The 25,277-nt window shown below is 42.9% G+C and overlaps 2 protein-coding genes and 1 long non-coding RNA gene across 3 annotated transcripts; 2 read left to right on the top strand and 1 right to left on the bottom strand.

Annotated features, from left to right (window-relative positions):
* Positions 1–3,504: 3,504 nt before the first annotated feature.
* LOC131226981 (uncharacterized) lies at positions 3,505–4,632 on the bottom strand. Its single transcript, XM_058222670.1, has one exon. The coding sequence runs from the start codon at positions 4,630–4,632 to the stop codon at positions 3,505–3,507; it is 1,128 nt and encodes a 375-aa protein (XP_058078653.1).
* Positions 4,633–11,595: 6,963 nt separating this feature from the next.
* LOC131226765 (protein trichome birefringence-like 1) lies at positions 11,596–14,557 on the top strand. The gene is made up of 5 exons (XM_058222477.1): positions 11,596–12,765; positions 12,865–13,057; positions 13,180–13,373; positions 13,481–13,639; positions 13,888–14,557. Exons 1-5 carry the CDS (start codon positions 11,702–11,704, stop codon positions 14,219–14,221), a joined length of 1,944 nt encoding a protein of 647 aa, XP_058078460.1. The 5' UTR covers positions 11,596–11,701; the 3' UTR covers positions 14,222–14,557.
* Positions 14,558–15,176: 619 nt separating this feature from the next.
* Positions 15,177–17,454, top strand: LOC131226766 (uncharacterized). Its single transcript, XR_009162010.1, has 3 exons — positions 15,177–15,573; positions 16,027–16,117; positions 17,203–17,454. It is a non-coding gene; the product is annotated as an uncharacterized LOC131226766 (long non-coding RNA).
* Positions 17,455–25,277: the final 7,823 nt, after the last annotated feature.

Here is a 25,277-nt window from a genome sequence, read left to right as displayed (position 1 = left end):
CAACCAAAATCATTAAACTCCTACTATAATTGGTGCTAGGCTACCTAAGGATAATAGTCTGCACCTATGGATCGTTGGAGACTTGGAAAATGATCTAGGAATGAGGCTTTTGGAGTTGGACGACCGGATTCCCTAAAACAACCATTTGCATGTTAGAAATCCATGAAATCCCTTCTCATCACAAGGGTTTTAAGGAAAAAGGGGGTGAGGGATTTACCTACATAATCAACGGAAGCGGTTCTTGCGGTTGTGGTGGAGGGTTTCCTTGGAGAAGAGGTAGAGAGTTGCAAGGTTGAGCTTCCTTGGGCCCCACCATCAACAATACCCTCCTTCACTCTCTTCTTCCTCTCCCTTTCTCCTCCTCTTCTCCCCTTTCTCTCTTCTCTCTCTTCTAGGGCAAAATCTTATGGGGAGAGGGGGTACCCAAATGAGGCCCTTTTATAATACCAGATTTGGTGGAAATGGCCTCAAGTGTTAGGTTTTTATTATACTAGACCTATGGGAGGGTCTTTCTAAGCTCTAGGGCCCACTATGGGGTGTACATATTGATATACACCATAGGATAGATAGCCCTAATGATGATCTACGTATGAACATGATCAGCCCGCCATTTGGATGCGCCAATCGATAGATATGATTAGAAGTCTGTTCAACGGTCACCGATGGTCGATCGAGGCCACGACTATACGGATATGAGCAAAGAAATATCCTTACTCCACGTGTGAAGTTTGGTCGCAAACTGACGGTCCGAAATCCTCAACTTTGCATAAGAGTGGATGACTCAATTCACTTAAGTTTCAGCTCCTTTCTTTAGGGTATTTGCGCTTCTCATGCACTTGTCCTTCGGTTTAAGTTGAGCGGTTCTGGACACTTCCCAGGTCCGACTCCCGCGATGGACGTCGAGCCTAGTAAGATGAACATTACTCTATAATTTTGGAACTAATGGCCCACCAACGAGCGGTTTAGAGCTTGTTTGGAAAATCGGGGCGTTTTTAGAATGAATTTGGTAGTGAGATTTCTCGTGGCAATGATTAGGGTTTGGATTAACTATGTTCATAGTGTGACCCATTTATAACTAGTGAAAGTGGAGATTTGGTCATGATTATTCTGAACCGTCGGTTTTAGGCTAAACGAGCAACGGATTAGCTAAGATCTGGGCCTTATCTGACTCGGCTTCGGTTAGATCTTTAATTTATTTATGCTTGTCTTGATTAGTAAGTGATGGGTCGGTTAGATTTAGGTCATATGCGACTAAATCATGGGGCTCACTTGATGTTCAAGTGATCGGACGGATTCGTTGGCTTCCTACAACTGATTAATCGGACTTGTGCGGTTCTTTACTGGTACCGCCACTATGTAAACTAACATTAAGTGTTAATGGTCATTAAGTGATATTATAAGTTAATTAATAAAAAAATTCAAGGATTTTTTGAAATCTAAAACAGTGAAAATCCAGGATGTTACACCTGGTTAACAACCAACTGCGAGTCGCTGAATACGTTAAGATGAGTAACACCCAGACTGGCTGCTAGTCGGAGGCCGAGCAATAAGGCTTTGTATTTTGTTATATTGTTTGAAGCTTAAAATTCAAGTCTTAAGGCATATTGCATGTAGGTTTGATCGAAATTTTTCAAGACGACTTCTGCCACTCTTGCCTTAGAGTTGGATGAGCCATCGACATAAAGCTTCTAGGGGGTTGGGCTGGGCGATGAGTCGAGAGAAGCAGTCAATCGTTTGGTTGGCTCATCTGTAAGCTCGGTTACATTGTCGGTGTGCGGTATAACTTTGGCTATGAAGTCGGCCACAGCCTGTCCTTTAATCGATACCCTGGGCTTGTATTGAATGTCAAATTCACTGAGCTCTATCGCCCACTTCGTCAGTCGGCCGGAAGCTTGTGGTTTTTGAAGAATCTGACACAGTGGAAGGTCGGTCATGACGACGATAGTGTGAAATTGAAAGTAAAGCTGAAGTTGTTGTGAAGAGACAACTGAGACTATGATTGCTTTCTCCAAAGACAGATATCTTGTTTCTACCGGTAAGAACGCCTTACTGACGTAATAAACTGACAATTGCTTTCCTTCATGTTCACGTATCAAAGCCGAGTTTACGGCTGCGTCGCAAACCACCAGGTACAATAGCAAAGCTTCCCCAGGTTCGGGTTTCAATAAGACAGGTGGAGATCCGAGGTATGACTTTAACTGCTGGAACACTGCTTCACACTCTTCCGTCCACTCTACCGTTTACCGACCCTTTAGTTGTTTGAAGAACAGGAGGCACTTATCAGTAGCTCGGGAAATGAAGCGGTTGAGTGCGACTACTCGTCCAGTCAGCCTTTGTATGTCCTTAATCATTTTTGGGGATTCCATATCGAGCAATGCTTTAATTTTTTCTGGATTTGCCTCAATCCTCTGCTGACTGACTAGGAATCCGAAACTTACCCGAACTCACTCCAAAGGCGCACTTGCTCGGGTTCAACTTCATCTGGTATTTACGAAGGATGAGAAACATCTCCTCTAAGTCGGCAATATGATCGGCCGCGTGTATACTTTTGATGAGCATGTCATCAATGTATACTTCCATGGTTTGGCCGATCTGCCGAGTGAACATTTTGTTTACCAACCGTTGGTATGTCGCTCCTGCATTCTTTAGACCAAATGACATCATACGGTAATAATAAAGTTTTTTATCGGTGACAAAGGTAGTCTTAGATTTATCTGATTGATGCATTACAAATTGATTATATCCAGAATAAGCATCCATAAAACTAAGAAGTTCATGTCCAGCCGTGCTATCCACTAGCTGATCGATCTTTGGAAGAGGGAAGCTCTCCATTGGGCAGGTTTTGTTTAAGTCGGTATAATCAATACAGACTCGCCACTTCCCGTTGGTTTTCTTAACGAGTACGACATTAGCTACTAATTCCAGATAGTATATCTCCTCGATGAATTTATCCTTAAGGAACTTGCTGACCTCTTCTTTAATGATGGCGTACCTTTCAGGATCGAGTGGTCGTCGCTTTTGTCGGATCGGTCGGTAGGTCGAATCAATGTTGAGGCGATGAGTCATCACCGAGGGGTCAATCCCAGGCATATCTTCATGGCTCCATGCAAATACATCATCATATCGTCGGAGTAGAGATATCAGCCTGTCTTTCAGGGGTGATTGCAGAGATGAGCCAATCTGTACTGTTTTGGACTCATTTGCTTCGACCAAAGGCACTAGGATAAGGTCTTCTACCGGTTGTCCTCGCTCATGTGTCTCGGCCCGAGGGTCCAACGATTCGATCATGGTTATCTCGGCTGGCGCCTTCACGGCCGTCGCATAGCAGCACCGTGAATCCTGTTGATCACCTTTTACGACTCCTACTCCCGACTTGGTCGGAAATTTCATGGAAAGATGATACGTCGATACCACAACTTGGAGAAGGCACAGAGAGGGTCGGCCGAGTATAATATTGTAGACCGATGGTTGGTTGACTATTAGGAAGTCGACCATTACTGTCACTTAGTACGGAGAGTTACCAGCAGTGGGTAACAATGAGATGACTCCTTCAGGGAGTGTTCGTCGACCAGAGAAACCGATTAATGGGGTGTGAACTGGCCGTAATGCCGATCGTTCGACACTCATTTTGTCAAATGCTTGAATGAACAGAACGTCTGCAGATGACCCTATGTCCACGAGAATACGGAATACCTTGCGGTTTGCTATCGTGAGGGTGACGACTAATGCGTCATCATGCGTATGATGGATGCCCCAAGCATTTTCATCAGTGAATGAAATACAATATTTCTCAATTTTCTTTTCTTTTGAAGGCCGAGCCAATATCAGGATTTCGGACTCGAGTTGACTGATGCTCCTGGAATGATTTTTCCAAGCATTTTTTGAGTTGCCTCCACCTCGGGGACCACCAACGATGGTTCGGATTTCCTCCGTGGGTCGGTTTTCACCCGAACGTTCTTCCGTTGTTCCGGTCCTTTCGACGTGCTCTCTGAGATGTCCTTTTTGGATGAGTCGCTCGATTTTTTCTTTCAAGTGGTAGCAGTCACTCGTATTATACCCATGATTGCAATGGTAATGGCAGTACTTGTTTTTGCTCCGTCGATTCGGGTTGCTTCGGAACCTATCTGGCCAGTTGACGAATCCTTCGCCTTTGATTTCCATCAAAACCTGCTCTTGTGACTTATTGAGCAAGGTATACATTAAAAACTTGCGGTCTAGCCGTTTACCCGACTTACGCTCATCACGTGTCCGATCATCTTTACGCTTCTTCCCACTGGCCGAGTCAACTTCTTTCTTTGCTGACTCTTTGGCCGGGACTTTTACGTTCTGGGCGGCTTCGCGCATGATTCGGGTTTCCTCGGCATCCGCATATTTGTTTAACCGAGCCATGAACTCTGCCAAAGTAGTCGGCGGGTTTTTGTCCAAGGAGGCCAGAAATGACTTGTCTCTGACACCTTGCATGATCGAGTTGAGTGCTGTTTCGTCTGAATGTTTCCGGACTTGGAGCGACTCAAAGTTGAAACGTTTAATATAATATTTCAGCAACTCTCCTTCCTTTTGAACTATGTTGTTCAAGTGTGCCGGTGGCTTCAACTTTTTTTTTCCCACAAATGAAATTGGTAAGGAAGGCATCGCTGAGCTCTGTGAATGAGCTAATGGATTTTAGTTTTAACTGTTTGAACCAAAGTCGAGCTACGTCGGCTAAAGTGAGGGAGAAAGCTCGGCACATTACAGCGTCCGAGGCATCGTGCAACTCCATATATGTCCGAAAGGATTCGATGTGCTCGGTAGGATCGGTCTTACCGGTGAAGGGCGTAATCTGTGGAAGACGGAATCGTTCCGGTAATCGAGCCTGCATTATCTCCTCTGTGAACGGAGATGCTTTTGCCTCGGGCCTTGTTGGATGTGCATCGCGACCTTGTTTTATGTCAGTGATCTCTTCCCGCACTTCCCTCCTAAAGTTCTGGAGGTCGGCTTTTCAGGGTTCGTCACTATCGGCCGTACCCTCAACCGGAGGCCTGCTGCGCCTCATCCGATCTATTTCGTGTCGTAGATCGGAGGCTGGCAGCGGGGTGGTCACGGAATGAGCGGGCGTAGGCTCGGGCGGACCCTGGTGTTGACTCGGCTGAGGAACAGATCGCGAAGTGGCAGGCTGAGGGTTGGCGAATTGTTCGGAGCATTCGCTCGACCATTATCATATTGAGACGGAACTTGCTGGTGATGGATCTGCTCCATCATCTGCTTAATATAGTTCAGATTGGTCTTAAGCTCTTGGACTTCTTTATTTAACCGACCGTTTCCTTGGTTCCGTTGATTGTACCAGGTCGAAACGGAGGTTGCTAGATGGGGGGCAGAACCTTATCAGTTATCGGGTTGGTTCTGGGCCCCTTGGGCTCTGTTCGTACCCGGCGGACCTTCAAGTGCCGGAGGTCCAGCAACAACGACCTCTGTAGGCTCGTTTTGAGCAGTTCTTCTGGTTCTCGTCATGAAACTTGTTTGAAGCTTTTCGATAGATTTTGGAAAACGACTTTTCGTATCGTTTCCCACAGACGGCGCCAATCTGTTGAATAAAAAAAAACTGATCGTGTCCTCCTCCACCCTACCTCCTGCATAAGTAGGAAACAAGGAAGACCCTAGCTAGAGCCGGGGACCCTCCGATGCTTAAGTCAGTGATAGGGTCATAGTAAGAGGTTTTTGGGAGAGTTTTCTGCATACCTTTCACCTTGAAGGTTTCCTATATTTATAGGAATAGGAGGATCCCATCGTGTAGGGGATTTTTTCCCTGATATCTTGGAGATTTGATTTAATCTGCTTTTGGTCTCCATTCGATCCCGAGATCTTCGGGATTAGGGATCATTTTACAAGATTCTCGGGATAACGTTTTCATTTACGCCGTCTTTTCCTTGCTCGGCTCAGTCCTAACTGTCTCTAGTGACAAGTTAGTCTCGGCCAGCTTTTAAGGATTAAGTTGCTCGCTATCTGTCGGGTAAGATGGAACCGATCCATGATCGATGTCCTTTCTTAATTCGATAGCTGACTATGTAACTGACCTAATTTGAGTCGGTTTTATGGTCGGTCGAGTGGCTTCTAGGCTTTGAGCCTTGATCGTCCTCTTCGGATGTTGCTGCCTCGTTTACTGAGTCAAATCTATACATCTTATATGCTTTGCCTTGTGGCTCATGACTTTATAAGCTTCGGTCGCAATTCAGTGACGCAGAATCCGAGCTAAGTCTCTCCTTTAGGCATTTAGTTTATTTGCCTTAGTCCGGCTCGTTGCCTCGGAAGGAATCCCAGAGTGTCAGCTGAGTTGGTTCATTCCATAATCAGATCTCCAGACATGTCCTACTTTTCCTCAACGGTGTACATTCTCATGCAACGGTTTTGATCTTTTAACAAAAGTGTAATTATTGAAAATGGACACTTTCACTCTATGAATAATCAAATGAACGGATTGATTTATCCATTGCATGCCATGTTGGATGAAATGACACAAGGGCTAGGTACTTTCTATGCCACGAGAAGCACTGGATCCGGCCGCGTCTGTCCTGCGAGACATCAGAGTCAACAAAAATCAAAGACATGATGTAAGATCCGTACAGATACAAGGGAGATGCACAATTTTCCTCGACCGAGGATAGATATCATCCTCCGGTTCTTAATTTATATAGATTTGTGTCGGGGGCTTTTATTCCGCAAGTAGGCCGTTGATTTAATGGGCCTCACACAAGATGTAAGGTTCCTTTAAACATTCAATGGCCTGAATAGACGGTTAAGGATGAGCCACACCAACGGTCCATATTCATCTGGAAGAAGAGTCACAAGTATTAGATGGCTAGGATTTTCCAGTCCAAGATAGAATCGTCCATCTGTGTGACCTAATATATCAGCGGTTTGGATCACTTAAATATGGCCCCACTCGTACATGTTAAAAGGCTCGAAGATAATACTCATTCTCGAGTCGAGGATGGTACGATTCCCAGGTAAACGAGAGTCCATTGCAATCCTGTCCTCGGAGAGTCATTAATTACGGTGTTCCGACATGCATTGGGATACTCGAAAAGTCCAATACGATCCATCTGAACCGTCCATTAGATTTATAGTGATTTTTAATATCTATCACATCAAAATGAAACTAAAAGATAATTATGATCATGTGATCAACAGCCTCTAAAATTAATGGTCCAGATCACTTATAAAAAAATAGGACCAATCAGTAATTGTGAACCGTTTATTTATTGGGACTTCTTATCCATTGCGTATGGTTCAAAAGTACCATTTCTCTCAGACCATCCCAAACATCCGTTCATGGTTCTAAAAATGGGTGGCTGTAGATAAAGCCCAACTTGTAGATGGATCAGATAATCCAGTCGGTTTGATATTTGCCGGACAGCCCATGAAATTAATGCTTCACCTAATGGACAGTCCGGATTGATCGGCCATGCATTCGTAGTTCGTTTTTTTTTACATGGACTCAATCTAAGCCATCCAAAAGTCTCATAACTCGACGGGCCTAGCTAAGTCGGTGCTCCTCTGGATTGCTCAATCAAACGGTCCTCTGAGGTATATTAATTGAGAATGGGAGAAAATAGTTGCCAATTGTATTTTTGTGCCATATCAGCAAGTCATCGGAGCCGTTGAAAATATGGGTCAGACCATTGAGAATACCACCCAAAAAAATCTGGCTGATCCCCGCATTAGGTGGGCCACAACTGTACATCGAGTCAGATCAATCGCCATCCGTTGATTTAGACGGTTTGATTGGGGCTGATGAACGAACCTACCGTATTTTCATTTACGTGATCTTTGTTGGTGTGGGCCGTGTGGCCCCCGTTTTGTACGGCCGGTTGTTCTCTACAGGAGACAGGTTGGCAGGAAGTACGGACATTCAGTGCTTGCTGTTAAATGCGCACGGTTTGTATAAGATCCTACCCATCAGTAATATAGGTTTCTTTTCTGGGCCATAGATGTATTTTCTGTCAACCGTCTACTTGTAAGCAACTAATCAATGGTTAGGATCTTCCAATTTGGAGATTTTTGGAGCTTTCCCCATCCACGATAGGATCCATCTGTTCAATGGTTTGGATCACCTGATCATGAGCCTCACTTGCTCGAATCTATGTATGGCATTTGGTCTTTTGGTAAGAACTGCTAGGAGTTCCATCTTCAGATGCCAAAAACAAAAAGCTGACGTGATGAATGGCTATGATTTTCCAACACGGAAGGCGTTGTTTTATACTGCAGAGCAATTCTCAGATCTGGGCCACTAAAAATTTAGATTTGATGCCACTTGTACGGTGGATCTCACCAAACCCACAAATGGTTTCATATTTAATGAATTAAGGCCACAGATATTTTACAACTAGAATCTTTCAGGACGGGCCCATCTACGGTGGGGATCATCACAGCAATAGTCTGGAATCTGGATCATCTACACCGAAGATCCTCAAGTCCTGATTGCTGAGATCTTGTCTTTCATAAAGGTGGGCCCTACTATTCAGTGATCCAGAACTCTTATCTGGTGGTCCCCACACTGATGGACGACTCGAAAATCTGCTCCATAAAATAGCAATGGATCCAGTGCCTATAGAGGCAGAAAATGTCCCATGCTTCCATGTCATTGCTGGACAAGTGCCATACTTGAATTAGATCCAAACCGTTCATTTGAATGGACACTAAAAGATATCTCTATCCCTTCCATGGATGGATGATTAAGAGAGAACTGGTGACATGGAAGCATGGACGGGCTCGGAGACTCTTCCATACGAAAGATCATAGCCACCCACCTGATCATTGCTGAACTGCATGCGTACGGTTTATTTATTTATTTTTTTCATTTTTGAGTGTTTTTTGAAAAGTATTAGTTTCTAGATGCTAAACTGTAAATTATTTTTTCAAACGGCCGGTAAACTGTAAACAGTTTTCAGGTGATAATGTAACGGTAGAAAAGTCAAAAGTGCATGCTACAAAAGTGTATTTCGTACGCAGTTTTGAAAGTTTTGCAGGTCGAAGCATACATTCATCCATTTTTAGAGAAGGAGCTTATTACATCATGTCAGCCAATTTATTGTAACCTCCTTACATATTGATTTAATCACTGATAACAACATTGTAACATCCCTTGTGCTTATCTTTAAGTGATTGTTACTTCTAATTTTTCGCCTCAATCCTTACATGTAATGGCATGGTCTTAAAAGTGAGGTAGATCCAAAATTCAAGTGAGCCACACGAGATCAAATGGTGGGGGATCTCCCACTAATGAAACCCTATTGAGCTTTCAACATGGGACACGGAATGGGTGCTACTCATGACAGATGGACAGTCGTGGCAGGGCCTATCTGGGGCTATCTTGATGCATGTGTTTTATCCATACTGTTTGATAAATTCCTGCGTGAATTTAAAAACAAACTGTTCATCCAGTTCGACAGATCAATTTCTGCGTGAATTTAAAAATGAGGTGGACCAAAGGCTCAAGTGAACCACACCATGGGAAAAATAGTGAGGATTGAATGCCCACCGTCGAAAACCTCTCTTTAGCTACAAAAGTTTTTGCTCAAAGCGTATCTTTATGTCTTCCCTTCGTCTTGATCCTCGTAATCTTATAAAGTGGTTGGATGGGCAAATAAATATGAGATAGCCTTGCCCGCATTACTCTCACCAGGACGCGGATTTCCTGCGAAAGCCTTTCGCAGGAAGTTCCTGCGCAAGAATGCTGTGTGGGGCCCACCACCATGTTTTTAAGAAATGTACTCCGTTCATCCGTTTGGTGAGCTCATTTTAAGAAAATCTACCAAAAACGAAGTGGATCCAAAACTAAAGTGGGCCACACGAGAGGGAAAATTGGGGAAAGAAATACCTACCGTTGAAACCTTCTTGGGCTCCACCTTGATGTTTATATGGCATCCAAACCGTTTATAAGGTTATTAACTCAAGGATGAAGTGAAAATACAAAAAATTTAGCCTCAAACAAAGCTTTTATGATCATAAGAACGTTTCAACGGTTCTAATTGAATCCCTACTGTTTCCTCTCGTGTGGCCCACTTGAGTCTTGGATCCACCTCGTTTTTTGTAGCTTGTCCTAAAATTATCTTGCAAAACGGATGAACGAAGTATATTTCCCAAAAACAATGGTGGTGGCCCCAACCAGTATCCTTGCGCAGGAACTTCCCGCGAAAGGCTTTCGCAGGATATCCGCGTCCCTCTCACCACTACTTCCTGTGGTGTGGTCCATTCAATCAGACTCGATAGTGATCTCATGCCCCAAAATATCCGTTAAAATAGATGGACGGCAGGGATAAATCACATACATCGTGGTGGGTCCCACGGAGCCCCTCCCAGGACCGTCCGTCTGTGGCCCCAATACCCAATGCTTCCTGTACGGTGGCCCACGTGAATTTTAAATGTGACTTTTGAGCCGTGTCCTAATCTAAGCCGACGAAATGGGTGGACAGGATTTGATAGGGCATGGACATCAAAGTGGGTCCCACATAGCATTTTAGTTTCACGGGTTCCACGAGGTAGGATTCGCCGGTGATTGCCGTCCGCACGGATCGTAGCAACTGCTCATTGTGCAGTGAGTAACTCACCATGCTATAGTGTGGTGATAAAACTCGCTGGGACCCACCTTGATGTATGTCATCAATCCACTCTGTTCATCCGTTTTTCCAGCTAATTTTAAATTTTGAACCCAAAATTTCAGCATATACAAATATCAAGGGCACCACACCACAGAAAACAGTGGAGATACTGTTGTCCACTGTTAAAACCTTCCTGGAGCATACAGTGATGTTTATTTGTAATCCAAACCGTTAATAAGGTCAAACAGATATGGATGAATGAGAAAAGGTAAATATCAGCTTGAGAGAAAACATCTGTGCCACTGTTTTTCATGTGGCGTGGTCCACTTGAGCTTTATAATACTTTAATTTTGGGCTCAGGCCTTAAAATGATCTGATAAAAAACGGATGGACGGCGTGGATAAAACACCTACATAACGTTGGGCCCTACAGAGTTTTACTAACAACACAACCCTAGTCCTCCATTTGAATCTTACGGCTGGTATTCCGCGACTGATGGTGGAGCCTGAGTCGCGACTGTTAGGCAAGACGATTCCTTTACTGAGTGGCACATCCGTAATTCCACAGTAGATTAAATTCAGTTTAGGTAAGTTAAGAGGCATTTCTCGGATAACATTTCCAGGGCGACTCGCATCTCTCGATTCCCAGCTTCACACGCGCAAATACGTGCAACCATGGAAACTAGAATATAAATCCCATCCGTGAATAAAGTGGGCCCCACAATCAAGATGAACGAAGATAAATTATCTTCCTTATCATACATATAAGTTGAAAGAAATTTGGACACTTTCTAATTAACACAGACCGTCAATACTTTTACAAACGTTAATAGTAAAACTTGAGTATTTAACAAAATTTCTTCCTTTCCATTCATATAAAATAGTGGCACCTACTTAATAAACGGACCAGATTTGTTCTAAGCTCGCACATCTACAAGATTCCGAAGTTGCGCGTGGGTCACCAAACCTGATACGTTTCCCAAACGCACCCCACACCCGTCACCTTCCTCACTCCAAGCTCATCCACACAAAACACTCTCTCTCTCTCTCTCTCTCTCTCTCTCTGACATCTCATCTTTCCCATTCTGCCCCTCATTTTCCCTCAAATTTCCAAACCAGTCCCCAACAATGGCAGACGGATCGAAGCAGGCCCCAAACGGCGGAAACCTTCTAAAAGACCTAAAAGCCCTCGTTTCCGTCCTACGCGCCAGACGGACGACCCTGTTCCTCACCTACGCCTTCATGTTCGTCTTCATCGCCTGCACCGTTCTCCTCGCTTTCAATCCTGGCCGTACATCGTCTCCGTGGATCAACCGCATCTTCTCCCCGAATTCGGATTCTTATAAATCCCAATTTTCTTCTCTCCTCTCTCGCTTCTTTCCCGATTCCCAGCGCACGATTCCTCATGTTGCCCCTCCGCCTCTCTCTTCCAACACGTCAAAGGAATTTCCGGCGCGGAACCAGACGCAATCGTGCCCTGATTTTTCGACTTCGAAGGGAGTCCCGGCGGAGAATCAGACGCAACAGAACCGTGATTTTTCGAGTTCGAGGGAAATCGCGGTGCGGAACCAGACGCAATCGTGCCCTGATTTTTTGAGTTCGAAGGGAGTCCCGGCGCATAATCAGACGCAACAGAACCCTGATTTTTCGAGTTCGAGGGAAATCGTGGCGCGGAACCAGACGCAGCCGAGTTCGAAGGGAGTCCCGGCGCGGAACGAGACGCAATCGAGTTCAAAGGGAGTCCCGGCGCGGAACCAGACGCAATCGAGTTCAAAGGGAGTCTCGGCGCGAAACCAGACGCAGCCGAGTTCGAAGGAAGTCCCGGCGCGAAACCAGACGCAGCCGAGTTCGAAGGAAGTCCCGGCGCGGAACCAGACGCAACTGGGCATTTCAAGCTCGAACGCTGCTTTGATGAAGCGGAATGGGACGGCGGCAGCAGTAGCGGAAGTTTCTGGAAAGCAGAGGAATGGGACCGATCGGGGTTCTTCCGGGCGGAAATGGGAGAAATTGGCAGATTCTTTGAAGCATTGCGACATCTTTGATGGGAAATGGGTGAAAGACGAGTCGTATCCGCTCTATCCGGGAGGATCCTGTCCTCTCATCGACGAGTCGTTCGATTGCTTCCTCAATGGACGGCAGGATAACAGCTATCAGAAGCTCAGATGGAAACCCAATCGCTGTGAGATCCCCAGGTAAAAAAGAAAAAATAAATCAAAAGTTTAAAAAAAAGAAGAAGATAAAGATTGGATTTATCCCTTCTTAGTTGGATCTGATTTGTGAATTCTGTTTAGATTGAATGCGACGGATATGCTGGAGAGATTGAGAGGGAAACGGGTAGTTTTCGTCGGTGATTCCCTCAATAGAAACATGTGGGAATCGCTGGTTTGCATTTTGCGGAACTCAGTTCAAGATAAAAGTAAGGTGTTTGAGGCATCTGGTCGGAAGGAATTCCGAACAGAGGGTTCTTACGCTTTTGTATTCAAAGTAAGATTTTTCTTCTTCTGCATTTTCCTTGCCGTTTGTTTGATTCCTTTTGAGATTTTAAAAAATAATAATTTTGGTGTTTGATTTGTAATTTTTTTTTTTATTTATATACATTTGGGTAGGATTATAATTGTTCTGTTGAGTTCTTCCGGTCTCCCTTCCTTGTTCGAGAATGGGAGGCTCCGGAGTCGAATGGAACAACGAAGGAGACGCTTCGGCTTGATCTGATCGAGCGGCATTCTTCTAAGTACAAGAATGCTGATGTGATCATCTTCAACACTGGGCATTGGTGGACTCATGAGAAGACTTCCAAAGGGTATTTGTTTTTTGGTTGATTTCAACTGAATTCCCTTTCTTCTTCTTCCAAAGATCATCACATTCGAGAACAAAAGCAAGTTTTATTTTATTCTGTTAATTTTATAGGAAGGATTATTACCAAGAAGGTAGCCATATATATGGAAAATTGAATGTTGTCGAAGCATTTCGGAAAGCTCTCACAACATGGGCAAGATGGGTTGATGCCAATGTGAATCCGAATAAGACCCAGGTTTTCTTCAGAGGCTACTCTGCCTCCCATTTCAGGTGAGCAAAACCAGTGTTTGATTTTGCTCTAGTCGGTGATTGTGACTGTGGGTGGGAATCTTGACACATAATTGAAAATGGTATTTTTAAAATTCCATTTTTCCATTAAAAAGGAAAAAAAAAGAAAAAGAAGGAAAGACACCCATCTGTTCTTTTCTTTTATTGCCTTTTTTTTTTTTCCAGTGCGCCATTAAAGATCTGATTGGCTTGCTTTCCTCTTCTGTTTGTTATTTTCTATATGGATTTAGTGGTGGGCAGTGGAATTCTGGTGGGGCATGCGACAGAGAGACAGAACCTATCAAGAATGAGAAATATCTGGCGCCCTATCCGCCTAAGATGAATGTATTGGAGAGGGTTATTAGGGGAACGAAAACGCCCATTAATTACTTGAACATCACGAGATTGACCGATTACAGGAAAGATGCACACCCTTCGATCTACCGGAAGAAGAAGCTGACGCCTGAGGAGCGGAGATCACCCGAGCGGTACCAGGACTGCAGCCATTGGTGCCTGCCCGGCGTGCCAGACATCTGGAACGAGCTTCTCTATGCCCAGCTCCTAATCAAGCTAGGGAGACACTGAAAATAGATAAAATATACACAGGTCAGGTGATTCAATCAGGGCCCATTTTGTATTATATGTTTTTGTTCACGGAATGATTAAAATAAGTCTGGGAGAGAATCCATGTAAAAGTGTTACTATAATGAGAAAGAGGTAGAGAGAATTGGGGTTTTTGTTGGAATGGTTAGAATAATCAATTTGTTTTTGTGTATTGGAGAGGGAGAAAACCAAGGGATGTTGGTTTTTAAGCCATCGTTATTATGATATTTGACCGTTGAATACTGTATTCTTTGGGCCTCAAGGTTGTAGATTGTAAAGCTATTCCGGGTTTGTTTATTTAATATTAGTGTTGTTTCAGTTTTTTTGTGTAAGGTTGTGGTGTTATTCATTTTTTCATTTTTCATATCTTTTTCTTCTCAATTATGGGTTTTTTTAAATTTTTTATTTTTTAAATAAAGGATTGATTACTCGATTTGAATTATGGTGTTGGCTTTTAATTCTGGGTCAGCTTGGATGATGCTGTATCGGGCCTTAAAGTAGATTTTTTCTTTCTTTATTTTGGGGAAATTTCAGTATTTTATTTTGCTTTTGAATGGTTTTTGTTATATTTTAAATACATGTGGGTCTCGTTAAGGTGGATATCAAACCTCTTCGGCAAATTCATTTGCCATGGGTGAGGAATTCCAATTCTTTCCTTCTGTTCTTCATTTACGATCCATAGTAAGCTTTCCACTCTATACAACCTTGCAAGTAGAGAAATAAGAGTTGAATCAATGTGCTTTATGCCAATGGTCACATGAAGATTGTTAGAATATAGGATATGTATGTACAGTTGTACATATTATAGATAGTTGTATGGATGGATACGTGTATAGCTCTACATACATATCCTATACTCTAACAAAGATCAAACCCCTTTGTGTTTCCTTTGTTTTCTTGGGCTTGGACTTGTAAGTCAATCGGTGGCGATGGGTTGGACTTGTAAGTCAATCGGCGGCGATGGGTTGGAACTCTGCATCTTCTCTGGATAGCTTGTCATCCAAGGTAAGCTTTCTACTAAAGACACCAATTAGCAGAAATATAAGATCTGAACGGTATCTAAGCCTTATACCAACTAATTGGGGCCAGCTACATGAATCCTGTTTTCGCTACATGAATTTGGTTTGGAAGTCTATCTGTGGCAAGTCTGTGAATCAATAACGAGATTCCATGTTCATGGTGTTAGATTTATGTATAAATTTGAAGCTACTTAGTAGTTTTTTTCCTCACTGAACCACTTGTCTGATTAAATTGTCAAAAATGTACATTTCTTCTGTTTTATATTCTTGAGCCCAGGGCATGTGTGATGGATGAAGTACTTGCGATACTAATAGGTACGGGTTCTCCTTTTCTCATCTCTGTTTTTTTTTTTTTTAATAATGAAAATCATGGTGTTTTCATTGAATGCTTTTTAATTATAAGATCTGGAGTAGCTTTGGTGCTGCTATCTTTTTTATGTTTGTTGGCAATTTAGTGATATTGCCGACCGAAGAGCATTCCAGTTTGTTGCACAATGCAATGTCATGGTTCATTCCCACTCTACAAGTGGCTGTAAGGGGTCATTTGGATGCTTGTAAAAGCCTCTAGTTGTGAAGGGTTTACAGGTAAAGAGATTCCAAGGGCTGTTTGGATGCCGCTAATTGCCTGTAAACACTTTACAGCCTAGCCTGTAAAAGCTTTAAAGCTTTTTCAGCTGCAATCTGAAATGTCGGAAAAATACCATGTTTCAAATTACGACTAATGAGATTACAGGCTAACAGCTATATGTTTTTAAAATCTCTATGAAGGAGCATTGCAGGGAGGCTTCTCTCTTTCCAACAGCTCCCTCCCCCAGCTTCGGGCTACCAGAAAGGCCTTCTTAGCACCCACCCTGTGCAGGTACTTATTAATTTTAATTTTAATTTCTGTTCTGAGAGGCGCGAGAAGAAGGAAACGATATGGAGTCCTCCGCTATTGTAAAAACGACATGGTGCATGCACTGTTTATGGGGCCCACCGTGATGTGTAGGCCATCCAATCCCTCTATTTTTAGGTTCCCATTGTTCTGTCCTTTGGGCCCCAAAATCAGGTGGGCCACACCACAATCTAGACAATTGTAATGGTGGGTGTAACCATTACAAACTGCTCCTTTTTGTGAGACCCACCTAAGCACAGACAACTGCTTACCTATAAACAGTTGGTCAAAAAGGGTAGCTGTAAACACTTTTAAGTGATTACAACTTGAAACTTTGAAAACTTTACCGGCTTCCAAACGACCCCTAAGGTCAGTGAATCTAAATCATCCAACTGGTGGGTGCTACTACAGACACTCTGATCGAGCCCTAGTACCTAGGGCTGCAACTTGGGTCCAGGTCAACCCTTACCCGGCTGACCCAAGTTTGGGTTGGGTTATTAAGGTCCTTATGTTGGGTTCTAACCTGATTTGAAAACGGGTTGGGTTTGAGTTGAGCAAATTCAGGTCGGTTAGGTTTCTTTTGGGAATAATCACATGTATTTGGGTAGGGTCGGGTCGGTCGGATCGAGTATAGAGGAATTCAGGTCGAGTTCGAGCATAGAGGAACTTGAGTTGGATTCAGGTTGGGTCCTCTTGAGCTGGGTTCAGGTTGGACCCAGATGGTCTGAATTCCATAGCCTCATCTTGGAGGGCCTGTTCGTTTGCTTCGCCGTGGGTCATCTATCGTAGGGTCCACCCAATATACAACCACATCTGCCTTGGGAATGAACCATGAACGATTATGGTGCAATGGGCCAGGACTGGCTTCCTGGCCCATGTCGACTTTTCTCATCCAAAGTCATAATCATTCATCATGCTTGTATGGTCATTAGGGAACAATTTACTCATAGCGTCAGATTCCAATGTCTATGTTTCGAAAGCTCTATATATTTGATTGGATTTCTATTGCAAAATTCCTCAAGAATTTTATGAAATAACCATCATGCTTGTCTAAAGAAGTTTTTTTTTAGTAGTGTGGCCTGCGCACTCGGTGAATATGATATCCAAGCCTTCCAACAGTTACGCCCCCACCATGATGATCAAGACAGACAAAAAATCAGACTGATCCAATCATTTGGTGAGCCATAACATAGAAATCAATGTATGCTACTTAGTGGGCATGATTCATGATTTTGGAATTTTTGCCTCTTGAGGTATTGCCATCTTTGCTTCTCCAAACACATCCAAACTGAGTTAAATGACATATCACAAACATTGCCATATTTTGGAAACTGCTTGAAATTCTCTCAAGAAAATCTATCATCATCTTCGAGCTTGTGGCTTAACTTGAGTGGAAGTGAACTTCCAGCCTCCGTGGATTTCCGGATCCACTGAGGTGGGTGGATTCCTGACTGTGGGGCCCACTGGGATGTATATGTCTTAAATCCACCCCGTCCGTCTGTTTTTTCCAGATCATTTTAGGTCATTATCCAAAAGCTGAAGCAGATCCACATCTCAGGCGGATCACACCACAGGAAACAGTGGCAATTGACTATGACTACCCACCGCTGAAAACTTTTTGGGGGCCACTGGAATGTTTATTTGTCATCCAACCTGTTGATAAGGTAACAAAGGCCTGGATGAAGGGGCCAAATAAATATCAGCTTGATAAAAAACTTTTGTGGCCTACAGTTTTTAATGGTTGATAACCACTGTTTTCTGTCGTATGGGTCTGCCTGAGAGGTGGATCTGCTTCAGTTTTTAGACCATGACGTAAAATGATCTTTCAAAACAGATGAACGGTGTGGATTTAAGACACATACATCCAAGTGGGCCCCAGAGCTAAAAAAATCAGGCCGGTTCGAAACTCAAATGGGCCACACCACAAGATCCGAAATTTGAAAAATAACCTAGCTAAAGTAATTGCCACAATTTGAATGATTCGATTGAACTAATATTTGCTAGGTTTACAGTTTCGAAGTGGCAGAGTATCAAATAACTCCTATTTTTACAGCCTTCTCTCCCACGTATTGCAAACCCCTGCTCGCTTTCCACGAGGCACGCCTAATGCGGTACCCTCCATGGTTCGTGTGGGACGTCAGTTGCATGTGATCCGGGATTATAGGAATACACCTGCACCCTCAAGTTTTGTGGGACCCACCATGATGTTTGTGTTATATCTACTCCGTTAGGCTATTCTCATTTCATCAAAGATATCGGCTCCAAAATGAGAGAGATCCAATTCTCCTGTGGTCCACACATCAGGAAAGAAGTGGGGATGGAAACACCCATGGTTGAAACCTTCTTGGGGCCTACCGTGATGTTTATATGCCATCCAACCCATTCATAAGGTGATTCCCACCTGGATGAAGGGAAAATCAAGATATAAGCCTGTTTCAGAACATTTTTGGCCCGAGATTAGGTTTCAATGGTCAGTATTCAATCTCAATTGTTTCTTGTGGTGTGGTGCACTCAATTGCTGGATCTCACTTGTTTTAAGCTCATGTTCTAAAATGATCTGGTGAATTTGATGGACGGAGTGGATATAACAAAAACATCATGGTGGGCCGCACACTTGGGGTTACAGGGGATTTCGATGACCCAGTTTTAACAGGCAAGTCTCGTCCGTCCGCTTGGGGTGTTGGTTGGTGGGTTTTCCGCGTTTTGCGCGAGTAAAGATTCAAGAGGGAATTTGGCCGAACACGTGTCTATGAACTGGGCCACTTATCAGGCGTTTTCCGCCGTACAAACATGTCGCCCATCTGGGCCATGTATGAGAAAAACGTTGAGTACAAGTACGAACAACGGTCTGTATCTTCTGTTCAGTGTGGCCCATCTGTGGTGCGTACTCGCTTGAGTTTTGAGCCGTGGCTTGATCATGGTGGGATCCCCCTGATTGATGGCCTGGATCTTCCAGGCGTCTCATGTACGTGCGGATTTTCTTCTCTCCAGTGATACCACCGTACTAAATACAAGTGCTACACTGCGTACGTATAGCCTAAAGGACCCACCCAATGTCCAGCTGAGTTGACTCAAAAGACTCCACTCGGTTCTTAATAATTGAATAAAAATATAAGGCCGGGTCCTCTACAAGTTCTCATAGAATCTGCCTGCATGTGGGGTCCACCTAGGTCTTCCTACCATGAAAGTTGGTGGGCAAAAAAATTGAGATGATCAAGCAATCGATGCTTCCACGTGAATTTGAAGATTTTCTTTTAATGGTTGTCCATTTATTTATACGTCCAGGTATACAATAGGGCTGAAAGTTGGGCGGGTTCAAACTGACAGACCCAACATTGGGTTGGGCTCAGGCAGGATGTATCGGGTTTGATCTTAGGCTTGGGCTATACAAACACCAACCTGATTAAACTTGGGTTGGACTCGGGTTGTCCGACCCAATCCGAACCCGATCCATATATAAGTTACAAATTATAATTGAGTGTGGATCATCTGTGTTGAAGTCATATGAAATTCTAGTGCCATTGGGTCTCCTTGGTTCACTTCATTTCTGATTACTCAAGCTAACAAGGTATGCTTGATTTTTCCATCCCAAATAGATTGCGTGCTACACAACATGACTTTTAAACAAATAGTTGTCCTATATTTTAGCTTGTTTGTTTTAAAAAAAATATGTTCTTTATGAAAAATAATTATACATATAATTAATAAAATTATAAATACAAAGAATAAGACGTGTATTGAAATATAATATACTAATATAATAACAAAAATATTAATATGTATCCACCCGACCAACCTGATCGAGCTCGCTTGGGTTAGGATTGGGTTGAGAATTCCCAACCTAAGGTTGGGTTGGATTAGGGTTAAGGTATAGGATCCTCGGGTTGGGCTAGGGTTGAGCATTGACCCAACCTGCCTGACTTTCAGCCCTAGTCTACAAATGCTGTGCATACCCCAATCAAGCACATGAATTACATGGTTCCACCATCAAGGGATGCTCCAAAAATCAATCTAGTAGGTAAGGTGGACCACACTATACAAAACAATAGAAAACATTCCAAAACCTTCCAACTAGTGGTGGCCAATGCGTAGGGTTGTAAATGTCCCAGACCAGCCGTGGGCTTTTGGTGTTGGGGAAATATTTGGGCTGGGTCTTTATTGGACAAGCTTCGGCTCAGATATAAAAGCTCAAAAACTTATAAGTTGAACATGGGCTGATCCAGACAAAAGCCCATCTCTGATATGTTCTATACATGTAAAGAGCAGATCAGGTGCAGCCTTTATCATGGGGCCCACCTCGATGTTTATATTCTGTACTGTCCATCCGTTTTTCAAATCATTTTAGGGAATTGTTCCAAAAATGAAGTAGATCCACTTATCAGGTGGACCATACCATAGGAAACAGTGGTGATTGATCATTAATGGGCCACAAAAGTTTTGGATCAATCTGATATTTGTTTTTTCCCTTCATCCAGGCTTACGTGACCTTATCAACAGATTGGATGACAAATAAACACTACGGAAACGTTAAGGTGCACCCTAAGAAGTTTCCAATGGTAGGGCATTCAATCACCACTGTTTCCTATGTTATGGTTCACCTGATAATTGGATCTAATTCATTTTTAGGATAATGTCATAAAATGATGTGGAAAAAATGATGGACGGCATAGATATAGAATATATACATCAAGGTGGGCCCCACCTTAAGGGACGCACCTTCTTGGTTGAGTCCGGGTCTCACCTAATCTGCTCCCATATTACATGATTGGGACTCTTACAACAATCCATTGATTCAAACTGTTTATTAGATCCAAAACACATTTCATGGGCTACCATGCAAATTTCATACCATTTAACCATCTGATCCTTCAAAATGAACGGTTAATATTCTTTACACAAAAATAGGTCCAATCAACAATTTGACAGATCTATTTGTGGGCCAATCATAATATCCCATTCATGGCTTGGAAAAGGAGGGCTATAATAATGCAAAATCAAGGATGATTAAATCATCCAATTAGTGTGATTTTTTAATGGTATAACAAAAGTTGTGCTATGAACTTAACAGACGGTTCAGATCGATAGATCAGACTGTAGAAGTGAACCAATGTAATTAGGAGTACCATAACTTACCGATCTACGCGATCACCAGAGAATTTCTCATACGTATTATCTATGGTAATGTTGGATTCATGTCAGCTCCTGTCAATCGCACAATTAAAACAAACATGTTGATGAAGGCTCTAGATGCGTTGGCCCAGATCTTGGGCAAGCTCTTGAAGTGTTCACATACATTCAGTTGCACGTGCAAGTAATTTTTAATTTAGAAGCTAATTAAGAGTGATAACTGATAAATGCTTGAGAGGATTCTCATCATTCTGTGAAAAATGGGTGGCCGGCTTGGATGGGCCCTACCATATTATTAATGTGAAAAATTCATGTTAGACCCAGAGCTCGAAAATTAGCTCCATCCGTGGTTCAGGTGGACCGCACAATTGAAAATGGGGTCTGATAATGGGAATGGATTTCATATTCTCATCACTGTAGGCCTTGTAAAAATCAAGACTGTATGTCTCTCTCTCAATTGTTTCATTAGTGTGGCCCACCTAAATCACAAGTCAACTTGATTATTTGCCCTGGGCCTAAATTAAAATTAGATGTCTAATGATCCCAGTGGATCTGAGGTACACATCACATAACCGTCTCTAACCTGTTCCATTTAGCTTCTACCATGTTTTGGGAAAAGTGATATATTCCCAACAAAGGGAGTGGATTAGGTAAGGCAGGTGGACAGCCATGCGGCCCATCTTGATGCATGTATTGTATATCTACATTGTCCATATGTTTTATTAGATTATTTTAGGACATAAGCTTTTTTGTTTTATTAGATTATTTTAGGACATAAGCTTTTTTTTTTTTTTTGGGTTAGCTTGTTAGTACACACCCACGCCAGTGCACACACTCCATGTTAGCCACCCCCACTAGGGATCGATACCAAGACCTCAAGTGTTGAAACGAGGTATCTCCACTCAGTCTGCCAGTTGAGCTATGGATCCGGGTGTCAAGCTTATAAATGAAGCAGATTTAAATGTAACATCCTGGATTTTCACTGTCTTAGATTTTCAAAAAACCTTGAATTTTTTTATATAATTAACCGATATTATTACTTACTGACCATTAACACTTAATGTTAGTTTATACACGGATGGTACCAGTCAAGAACCACACAAATCCGATTAATCAACCATAGGAAGCCAACAAATTCGACCGATCACTTAAACATCGAGTTTGGCTACATGATTTGCTCACACATATCTTAAATCTAGCCGACCTATCGTTAATTAGTCAAGACAATTACAACTAAATAAAAACTTACTAAAATCCGAGATAACTAGTGGTCAGATCTTAATTAACAAACCAAATCAATCTAGTTACTCCTTTAGCCTAAGAACTAATGACATAAATTGACTTTAACCAAATCGCAATTTTCGCTAATTGCGGATAGGCCACACTACAAACTTAGCTAATCCAAACCCTAATCATTGCACACAAGAAATCTAAATACACAATTCATTTAAGAAATGCCTTGATTATCCAAATAAGCTCTAGACCGCTCGTTAGTGGTCCACTAAACCCGAAACTATACAATAATGTCCGTTTCACTGAGCTTGACACCCTCGTGGGTGGTAAACCAAGATAGTGCTTAGAATTACTCAATTTGGGTCGGAATTTAAGTGCTTCAAATGCGTGAATCCCTTAGGTTGAAATCTGAAACTTAAGTGAAACTAGTTACTTTATTCTTTTACAATGTTATAGCTTTTGGACCGTCAATTCATGGCCAAAGTCGGGGTGCCAATTAAAGATATTTTTCTACACATATCCCTATAGCCACGGCCCTGATTGACCATCAGTGACTGTTGAATAGACTTTCGATCATACCCATCGATCAGCGCATCAAAATGGTAGGCTGATCATATCCATACGTAGATCATCATTAGGACTAACTATCATCCGGTGTATATCAACATGTACACTCCATAATAGGCTCTAGAGGTTAGAAACACTCTCCCATAAGGCTAGTATAATGAAAACCTAGCCCTTGGGGCCGTTTGCACAACTTCTGGAACTATATAAGGGCCTCATTTGGGCACCCCATCTCTCCATACGAATTTGCATTTTTCAAAGGAGAGAAAGAGAGAAAGAGAAAGAGAAAGAAGAAGAGTGAGTTATGAGTTTTTAGTGCTTCCCTTCACTGGTTTCTTCCAATCAAAGCTCTAACATTGATCGTTTCCTCCGCCGAATCCACCCCACTCGTGATTGGGAGGTAAGAAATAAATTATACTTGTCAATTAGGTTTTTCTATGATGAATTGCATGAATCTCATATAGTTCTTGGTATGTGTATAGGAATTTGTGATTTTTTCCAAATCTATAACCCTATGAGCTCAAAATCGAAGATTCCTTCTTAAAGGTGCAGACCATTATCTATAGGTTATCATTTATCAACCTTTGAGTGTCTCAGTTAATGATTAGATTATAACACCTAACCCAATTAGAACAGTGTCTTGAGGCGTCCACGTGAAAATTGCCGCAGGACCGTTCGGTCAAACTGCTCATTTGAGAGATACCACCAACGAATTAACCCAGAATATCTCATTATTGCAGTCGAGTACAATTATGCTTGGATCGAGTGTGGACCGTAAAGCCGGTTCACCTGATTGTTCTTGGCAATTGCCTGTACGAGCCGTGCAACGCCCAAGGAATAACAGAAAAATCTAAAACTTGGGGAGGCCGTGGGCCTCACTGGGCTTGTGGTCCATCATGGACTATGGACTTAGAGGACGCCTGGAAATGAAATATCTGTGCCGTCCAGTCGGCATTTGCCAAGTGTGACTCGCCCCAGCCTTAGCCTAAAGTCTAAATTTTAAATCAATGGCCCTTTTGCTTGAATCAGAAAAATGGGACATTTCAATCGTCGGATCTCTTCTAAATTTACACAAAAAACTGAAGACATTTCTCTACACCCATCCACAACATCTAAACCCTGATTGTGGAACGGTGATCGTTGATCGCAAATCGGCCCCTTGCAATAAAACTCCATATCCATTTGCCTTCAAACTTTGCATGACCCTTCATCGGGCCATGGGGCACCTTTACAAATTTCATGGCCAGGGGGCCATCAGGGCAGCCCTAACAGCCAAAAATGAACCCCACAGGGCCAGTTCGGACCCATACAATAAAACCCCACATCCGTTTCCCTTTAAACTTCGCACGGCCCTTCATTGGGCCATGGGGCACTTATCTTACAAATTTCATGGCCAGGCGGCTATCAGGGCAGCCCCAACAACTAAAAAGGGGTCCCGCAGGGCCATTTGAAGGGATTAATAGACCCCATTGGCATACAACTCCGCATCTGTTTGCCTTCAAACCTTACATAGCCCTTCATCGACTCGTGGGGCACCTATCGTACGAATTTCATGGCCAAGGGGCCATCAGGGCAACCCATGCAGCCAAAAAGGGGTCCCACACGGCCATTTGAAGGGATTATTAGAACTCAGGGCTATTTGACCCAGATCCAGTGTATAAAACCCTTTAACCCTCTCTCCCTCACTCATTCCCACAATAGATTCTAGCAACAAGAGAGAGAGAAGAGAGAGAAGAGAGAGAAGAGGGGAGGAAAAGAGAGAAGGAGAGTGCAGAAGGAGGTGGGGCCCAAGGGATTGGAATCTTGAAGAACCTTCTTCCCTTCCCCCAAAAATCTCACATTCACAGTCACGAGAGTGAAATTCCCACCGATTGATAGGTAATCACCATTCTTCTCCAGAAATTTGTTATTTAAGCTAGGTCCTTGCATGTATCCTAACATGTGGATGCATTTGACTCAGGACCTCAGCAAATCGACACGCGAGTTCGGCACCCCTAGGACAATTCCATAAGCTCTCAACGATCCATAGGTGCGGACCATTATCCTTAAGTGGCCAAGTACCAATTTTAGGATAAATTTTATGATTGTGGATGCTAGATTGATGTGCATGTCAATTTAGAGAAAAATCTAATTAGGATCCTGTCTGATAAGTCCACCTAACATGCATGCGCTGATAAATTGATGCTAGATTAGTCTTCAAATTGTTTAGACTTGAAAACTA

Source organism: Magnolia sinica, chromosome 15 (genome assembly GCF_029962835.1).
Source record: "Magnolia sinica isolate HGM2019 chromosome 15, MsV1, whole genome shotgun sequence".
Classification (NCBI taxonomy): Eukaryota; Viridiplantae; Streptophyta; class Magnoliopsida; order Magnoliales; family Magnoliaceae; genus Magnolia; species Magnolia sinica.
The sequence above is the reverse complement of the archived record's forward strand: the minus strand, read 5'-3'. Positions and strand labels throughout refer to the sequence as shown.

What these genes read in the sequence shown, in the direction of transcription:
- LOC131226981 (XM_058222670.1), bottom strand. Translation starts at nt 4,632, where the DNA reads ATGCCTTCCTTACCAATTTCATTTGTGGGAAAAAAAAAGTTGAAGCCA.
- LOC131226765 (XM_058222477.1), top strand. Translation starts at nt 11,702, where the DNA reads ATGGCAGACGGATCGAAGCAGGCCCCAAACGGCGGAAACCTTCTAAAA. An exon ending in AATCGCTGTGAGATCCCCAG is followed by an intron (nt 12,766 to 12,864) that starts GTAAAAAAGAAA and finishes AATTCTGTTTAG; the next exon opens with ATTGAATGCGACGGATATGC. An exon ending in CTTACGCTTTTGTATTCAAA is followed by an intron (nt 13,058 to 13,179) that starts GTAAGATTTTTC and finishes ACATTTGGGTAG; the next exon opens with GATTATAATTGTTCTGTTGA.